General features: G+C 40.0%; 1 protein-coding gene across 1 annotated transcript; it reads right to left on the bottom strand.

Annotated features, from left to right (window-relative positions):
- Positions 1–7261: 7261 nt before the first annotated feature.
- On the bottom strand, positions 7262–7849 carry LOC149177656 (uncharacterized). Its single transcript, XM_089421825.1, has one exon. It carries the CDS (start codon positions 7847–7849, stop codon positions 7262–7264), a length of 588 nt encoding a protein of 195 aa, XP_089277951.1.
- Between the last annotated feature and the right edge of the window lie 550 nt (positions 7850–8399).

Here is an 8399-nt window from a genome sequence, read left to right as displayed (position 1 = left end):
CTCAACTATTGGTACCAAATACACTCTCCAACTAGAAATGGTAGTAATTTCCCAGCTCTATGGCAATGAAAACACCACATCCACATTTCCTTTGTGAACATGCATCGTCGAAGAAACCAATTGGGAATTTCCTCCAAATGTCCATTAGTCTGATCGATCTCTTGAACTGTTTCTTCTTCCTCAGACCAATCTCTTCATAATATGCCAGAATCTTTATTGCGATATTCCTAACATCAACCACTTTATGGTAATAAAAAAATGGAGTTTCTGCACCTTTAGATGCCCTAAGTTATGTTGAAAAGTTGGGATAAATGTACTTTTTGTTTCTTAAACCAATGTTTAAGACACACCTCTAGCAAAATCTACATCCAAATTGAATCAGTGAATAATATATCTAACACCCTAGAACAAATTGTTGATGCAAAGCGACAAGATAGAAATAAATGTCTCACATCCTCATCATTATTCATACACATAGGGAAAATTCTAGGACTGATGAAACCCCTATGAAGAAGATTATCCCACGTGAGAATATTGTCATAAAGAGACAACCAACAAAAGCATTTTAACTTATGTGGAATCTCCCAATACCAACATTTTTGGAACCAAGATCTATCAACATCATCAAAGACCGAAGTAAGTCTATAATATATCTCTCACACCATTATCTATCCTGTTTTAATCTACCCATCCCACACCAGTTTATCTTCGTGCTCGAAGATAGAGATACCCAGAGAAATTTTGAGGTCTAAAATGGGCCTCAAAACAAAAATTTACAACCAAAAAAACCTTTATAAGAACCAATAGGATTCAAGATGATGATGTCAACCATAGGGGATTATTCACCATTTTTGGAGTAAAAAATGTAAAAATATTAAAAAATATAAAAAATATAAAAAAATTACTTTTTCAACATGTATTTTCAACTTATCGCCCTATGGTCTTACTCAAGTTTTGAGCGAGAGCACTCATTGGATGCAAAATTCAATTCCTCATCCAAGTATTAACCATGTTGCATAATTTCGATAGATCTTGCTACACTAAAAACAAATAATACATGAAAAACATGATTCCAATCACATTTTTTCATGTATTTCTCATTTTTCATGTAACAAGGTCCCTTAAAAGTATGAATCATGGGTAATTTGTGGATCAGTAATTACATTATGCATCCAATGAGTGATCCCACTCAAAAATTGAGTAAAATCGTAGGGAGATAAGTTGAAAATATGAGTTGTAAAAGTAGTTTTTCCTTTTTTATCTCTAAAAATTGATGATATAATCTAATCTTATTTTATTATTTCCAATATTATTTTATAATATTCCTTAGGAGGCCCATTTTAGACCTCAAAATTTCTCTAATGGAGACAAATATCTAGGTGATGTAGTTCTCCCATTCCAGTGCTAAATTACCAAATGATCTAGTCTCGCCCGCCCTAAGCCAAGAATGAAAAATGGTAAAGCAATTGCAAGAAGTGTAAATTTGATTAAGGAATAAGATACCTTTCTCATGAAGTTTTCAAAGAAGAAGAATGATGGGTCCAGCCCCTTGTCACACTTACCAACGTTAATAAAGGATTATAAATTGATTTAAATGATGAGAAGTTTGATTAAATGAAACATTTGTTCATTCGACAGTTGATTACAATGATTTAATATTTGTTTGTTTCCTGGTACTTATGACTTGTACCTGCATTGCTGGTTCTTGGACAAGTGTCCACTCCTCGAAGGTATCACTCCCGCTTTGGTAATAGATCCACAAATCCTATCTCCCGATCATTTTTCTCGTCGAGCTGTTGAGGTTGAGGATTTCACAGTATGGTCCTTCCTCGTGATTTTCACTGTAAAAATTTATGCTGCTTTTGATATTCTGGTTCAGATTTTGACTTGGAAACTTATTCGGCTTCACCGTCTGGTAAGAGACTCTTGTTGACACTGGTTTTCTTTTGCTTGTTTTCCCCGCCTGGTGCTTAATCTCTCTGCTGAGTTATGGTTAGTAGCTTGCTTGTAAAGATTTGGGGAATTTTTCTATGTACAAGGTTATTTTGCTGGACTATGCGACTGTTCTTGTCTTGGCTTCTTCTGTTCAACTATTCTTTGAGCTCTCTGGTCACATTACTTTGTTTCTTGGACAGGTTGTGGTTTCAGGGTCTTCGACTTCGGTTTCTTTTGCAATGACAAGGTAAGGTCTCGTTCCCTGCTATCATTCCTTTCTCCTCTTCACGCTTTTGTCTAACTCACTCGCTCCTTCGTGAGCAGACTGACCCTTGGTGACTGCAACGTAGATGTCCTGTTTCCACAATGGTAAGTTTGAAACCCTTGTCTTGGTATTTTTTTCCCGTCTCTTCTTTCTCTATCACAGAATGCTCACGCTTTGCTGTTGGTGTCTGTCATTGTAGGTGGGTTCGTTCTGGAGGGTTTTAGCTTTGGCTTCTTGGCATGCTGGCTAGACCTGGGTAGGGTCGCTCCTTGTCATCCTTGTCACTTGTTTTATTTCCATCATTGGCTAGGGTTACAGTAGTCTATTGTGGAGACTTTTGACTGTCTGACAGTATGTAGTCGAGGTCTGTTAGGCTTGCATTATTTCTTTTATGGGTAGTTGCTATAGTTTGTTGTTCAGCAAGGGTTTCTAAACCTGTCCACTATGACAAACTCATTTAGACTTGTACAACATTATTCCGCATGGACTGTATGTATATTGGACAAAGATTCTGTGACTGTATATATATAGAATAGAGGTTTTATGGTTACTTTGTGAATAAAATAAAGAGGGTTTATTATTTAGAAAATGTATGTGTGACTTGTCTCTGTCTTTACTGCTTGAAATGTATGCAACTTGTCTTTGTATTTTCTACTCAAAATGTGCAAAACAACTAGGAACCCTTTTCATTCTTTTGATTAATAATTTCTGGAACCATGAGGCCTCGTTTCTGTAACGTCCTCCATGGTTATATTTGCAAGCTTGCTTTGATTTATTGACCTGTTTTAATTAATACAAGTAGAACCATATATGTGTATATGCTTTTGGAATAAGTACCAAAGAATGTGCTTTCCCTGTATCAGGCAATTTAATAAATGATAGATAGACAGCTACGTGACATTAGAAAGTAGATTGTGTGCTCAAATATATTATTATTATATTTCTCCTTCTAAAAGGTTGAACCTATTACAATTGCATTCTGTCTCTTTTTAAATAATTATCTGGAAATTTTTTCTCGAAACTGCTGTTGGTTACATTTTTAGTTCAAAAACTATTTATTTTCCTACATTACAACTTGTAAAAGTTGACATGAAAATAAAAATAAAAAGAATTACTTGTAACAGTTTGACTAATTAATCCTATACCTTCATAAATATTGTTTCTTTACTAAATTAAAATAACAACAAAAGAAACGACTATAGTGTTCACTTTGCAATTTCCTTCTCAGTCCTCTCAGAGACCAAACAGCCTTCTGTCATGATGACCCGTCAGCTAGATGCTCCTGCATTAGGCTCCCGGGGTAATAAAAAGTCATGGCTCCGTTCCATGAGCTCCTCCACAGAATAACCTGCCTTCTGTATCTGCGCCATGTCAAGCCACGAACTGTCCTTGATAGGACGGTTCTTCCACTTGACAAGGTATCACAGATACTCCTTCCTATGAGTCCTCTTGGCCACCTGTGTGTTGAGAATCTTCTCGATCTCATGGGGTTCATCCGAAGGCATTTGCCTCATCGAAGATCTACCTCCAACTTGGGTGTCCCATTCTGGCCGTCCCACACTGTCATCTTCCGGGTTGGCAGTATATGGGAACAAGTCTGCCACGTTGAAAATAGGCGATATGCCTATATCTGGTGGCAGCTGTATTTCATAAGTGTTGGCTGAGAATTTACGCAGAATCTTGTAGGGGCCAATCTTATTAAATTTCAGCTTGTTTTATGCGCCCTTATGAAACCATTCTTTGCGTAAATGTGCAAGGACTTCATCCCCTACATTGAATTGTACTTCTCGTCACTTTAAATCTGCCTGTTGTTTGTATTTCTTAATGTTTTCCTGCAACTTTGATTTCATTTGTTCATGCAGTTCATTCATCGCTTTAGAAAAATCTTCCCCATCAGCATTTCTCTTCTCCAATTTTCATAGATCCCGCAACTCATGTACTCTGCGAGGATGCATGCCGTACATGATCTGAAATGGACTGTGCCTGATGCTGTGGTTCGGTGAATCATTATAAGCAAATTATTCTTGAGTGAGCGCATGATCCCATAACCGTGAATTTTCCCCAGTCAAGCTCCGTAACAAGTTCCCCACACTCCTGTTCACCACTTCTATTTGCCCATCAGTCTGCGGATGATATGTAGAGCTAAAGTTCAATTGTGTGTCCAACTTATTCCACAGGATGCGCCAAAAGTGTCCTGTGAATTTTACGTCCCTGTCAGAAATAATAGATCTGGGTAGGCTGTGTAATCTAACAATCTCTGTGAAAAATAGGTGAGCTACATGAGTGGCATCACTAGTTTTTCGACAAGGGATGAAATGCGCCATTTTCAAAAACCTGTCTACCACCACCATCACCGAGTTGTAACCTCGCTGCATTCTAGGCAGTCCTAAGACAAAGTCAATGTTGTCTGAGTCCCATGGTATACATGGAATAGGAAGTGGTGTGTAAAGTCCGGTGTTTTGACTATGTCCTTTCGCCAATTGGCAGACTTTACACCTACTCACATATCGCTGCACATCCCTTCGCATTCTTGGCCAGTAATAGAAGTGTTCAAGCTGATCTAAAGTTTTGTCTATGCTGAAATGTCCAACTAGACCTCCACTATGCTTCTCCCAAATAATATTTTCTCTCATCGAACAATCAAGAATATATAACTGTCCCCCTTCAAACAGTAGCTTCTCCTGCAAGTTGTAGTCCAACGATGGACTATTGTCCCTCAGCAAGGGATTTTGACAGGCTTCATAAGCCTCTTTGAAATCCGCATTGGTCTGATACAAGTCGTTCAAATGCTCGAAACCCAACACTTGCATCGTACTTTACTTTAAAAGCAAGGCTCTTCTGCTCAACGCATCTGCCACCTTGTTGGCCTGCGCACTGATGTGTTTCAACACAAAGGTGAAACTCTGCAAATATTCAACAAATTTGGCATGCTTGTGGTTCAATTTATGTTGTTGCATTGCTGAATTATCATAAAATAACACAAATTCACTCCCCAACAGATAGTGTCTCCAATTCTTCAGTGCTTGGATGACAGCATAGAATTCCTTATCATAGGATGAATACTTCTGCCTGCTTTCGTTCAACTTCTCACTGAAAAATGCAACAGGTTTGTCTTCTTGGCTGAGTACAGTGCCAATAGCTGTACCGCTTGCATCGCAGCAAACCTGGAAAAGCTTATTAAAATCTGGTAACTTTAAAATTGGCCTTTTTGTAATTTTCTTCTTTAGGAGCTGAAAGCTTTCCTCTGCTGCCTTGGTCCAACAAAAAGGCTGACTTGCCTTTTTAATAGTGTCCAACATAGGCACGTAGATTTCACTGAAATTTCTTATAAATTTGCGATAAAAACTCGCCAGCCCATGAAAACTACATACCTCAAACAGGCTTTTCGGAGATGGCCAGTTAATGATTGCTGCAATCTTTTCTGGGTCCATCTTCAACTCATTTTCTGCAATTACAAAGCCCAGATAAACCAGTTCTCTTTGTAGGAAAGTACATTTTTTCAAATTTATCAGCAGCTTATTCTGCTGCAGTTTCTCCAGCACTCTTCGAATATGTCGAAGGTGCTCCTCCTTAGTCCTGCTGAAAATTAATATGTCATCAAGGTACACTATCACAAACTTGCCGATGAACTCTTTCAGCATTTCGTTCATCAATCGCATAAAAGTACTAGGGGCGTTACTCAAACTGAACGGCATGACCAGCCACTCGTACAGCCCTTCATTAGTCTTGAAGGCTGTCTTCCACTCATCTCCTTCCCTGATCCGGATCTGATGATAGCCACTTTAGATCAATCTTCATGAAGTATGCTGCCCCACTTAGGTAGTCCATCATATCGTCCATTCGTGGTAGTGGGAATCTATACCTAATAGTGATTTTATTGATGGCCTGTGAATCCGTGCACATCCACCATTCTCCTCCTTTCTTGGGAGCGAGAATTGTTGGTACTGCACAAGGGCTCAAGCTTTCCCTTATTAGCCCTTTATCTAGCAACTCCTGCACCTGTTTCCTGATCTCCTCATTATCTTTGGGGCTCATCTGATATGCTGCCTTATTTGGTAAGCTTGCTCCAGGTATAAAGTCGATATGATGACTGATGCTTCTTTTGGGAGGCAACTTGTCCGGCAAATCGTCAACTACAATATCACTAAACTCCTGCAGCATCTGCTGAATTTCTACTGGCAAATCAGACATTTCTGTATGCAACAGCACTGTCTTTTCCCTCCTCACAACAGCATAGTTCATTTCATTTTCCTCGATCTGTTTCAAAAACTGTTTTCCACCTATTAGCAATGCTTTCGTCCCGCTTGCTTTTGTTGTCTCCTCTTCCTTGATGGGTACAAGCGTGTGCTTGATCCCATCTTTAACAAACTTGTAGCAGTTTGTTTTCCCATCGTGTACTACCTTCTGATCATACTGCCATGGTCTTCCTAGCAGTATGTGACACACGTCCATTGGCATAATATCACAGATAACTTTGTCTTTGTACCTGCCAATGTGGAATTCAACTTCACACTATTCGTCAACCAACAGCTGGTGGCCTTTCTGCAGCCACAACACCTTGTAAGGGGTGGGGTGCTTAAGTCGCTTCGAACCCAACTTCTCTACCATCTCGGTGGCAGCTAAATTATCTGTACTCCCGCTGTCAATGATCAACTTGCAGCACTTCCTGTGTGATTTGCAAACTCTCTGGAATAATGCTTTCCATTGGGTCTGTTCAGCTATTTCTTTGGTTGGTTTTAGCAACACTTTATTCAGAACTAAGGCCTCCCCCATTTCTGGTACATTTTCTGCTTCTTGGGGTGGTGCCTTAGCTTCCTCAAGTTGTGCAACAAACGTTCCTCTCTGGCCAGCTTGTTTCGCTTCAGGGCATTCAAAAGATCTGTGCCCCCACTTGTGGCACCTGTAGCATTGGTAATTAGCTCCTCTACCTTGGCCATTCCCTCTTCCTCACTGATATGGACTGCCACCTCTAGTGTTATCTCCTTTCTCTGCTGTTCTTGAAGCCTTGGAGCTACTGCCTTCACTATTACTGGCAGTTCGCACTCTGCCATAAGACTGTCCTCATCCTCTATTGGTTCCCTGTCGTCTCCTAGCATTTTGTTTTCTAGTAATCTTTTCCTCAGCCTTCACAGCACTCTGATAGGATTCTTCTATATTTCTCGAGGAAAGAATACTGATTTCATCCAATATTTCCAGTCTCAAACCATTTATGTATCTTGCTGTCTTCTCCGGGGTGTCATCGGTGTAACCAGCTCTCAAGTTCACCCGGTAGAATTCTTCTGTATACTCCCTTACGGTCATCCCTTTTTGTCTTAAATTCTGCACTTGTCGATACAGTGCAACCTGATAATCCTTAGGCAGAAATCTTCCTTTCAGCTTGGCCACCATCCTTGACCACTTCTTTATCGGTAACTTGCTCATCCTTCTTCTCTCTGCTTGGACATTGTCCCACCATAGGGCTGCATGTCCTTTCAACTTTGTTGCAGCGAACTTGACTCTCCGGTCCTCGCTGACTTCTTCACTTTCAAAATACTTGTCCAACTCGCTCACCCAGTCCAACAGAACTTCTGTGGACAGGCTGCCATCGTAATTTGGAATCTCTAGTTTGGGCTTGCTGCTGGCCAATAGGACCGACCTCAACAACCTCATCTTCGGCCCTTCCTCATCCAATCTGTCTATTGTAACTATGGCTTCTTCCTCATTGTCATCTCCTATTTCTGGATCCCTTCTCCTTCCTGCTTCCACTGCCTCCAAACGAGCAGTAAGGATCCTTATTTCTTCCCTCAGTCCTTCATCTACTGCTCTGCGCACACCTCTCCCATGTCCTTGTCTTCCAACTTCCATATCCTGGCACTTTCAATTTCCTGCTCTGATACCACTTGATGGGTCCAGCCCCTCGTCACACTTACCAACGTTAATAAAGGATTATAAATTGATTTAAATGATGAGCAGTTTGATTAAATGAAAGATTTGTTCATTCAACGGTTGATTACAATGATTTAATATTTGTTTGTTTCCCAGTACTTATGACTTGTACCTGCACTGCTGGTTCTTGGACAAGTGTCCACTCCTCGAAGGTATCACTCCCGCTTTGGTAATAGATCCACAAACCTCATCTCCTGATCATTTTTCTCATCGAGCTGTTGAGGTTGAGGGTTTCACGATATGGTCCTTCTGTGCGATTTTCACTATAAAAATT

Source organism: Pinus tabuliformis, chromosome 4_1 (genome assembly GCF_031772625.1).
Source record: "Pinus tabuliformis cultivar Carrire ecotype Pingquan chromosome 4_1, CPIR1, whole genome shotgun sequence".
NCBI classification, from domain to species: domain Eukaryota; kingdom Viridiplantae; phylum Streptophyta; class Pinopsida; order Pinales; family Pinaceae; genus Pinus; species Pinus tabuliformis.
The sequence above is the reverse complement of the archived record's forward strand: the minus strand, read 5'-3'. Positions and strand labels throughout refer to the sequence as shown.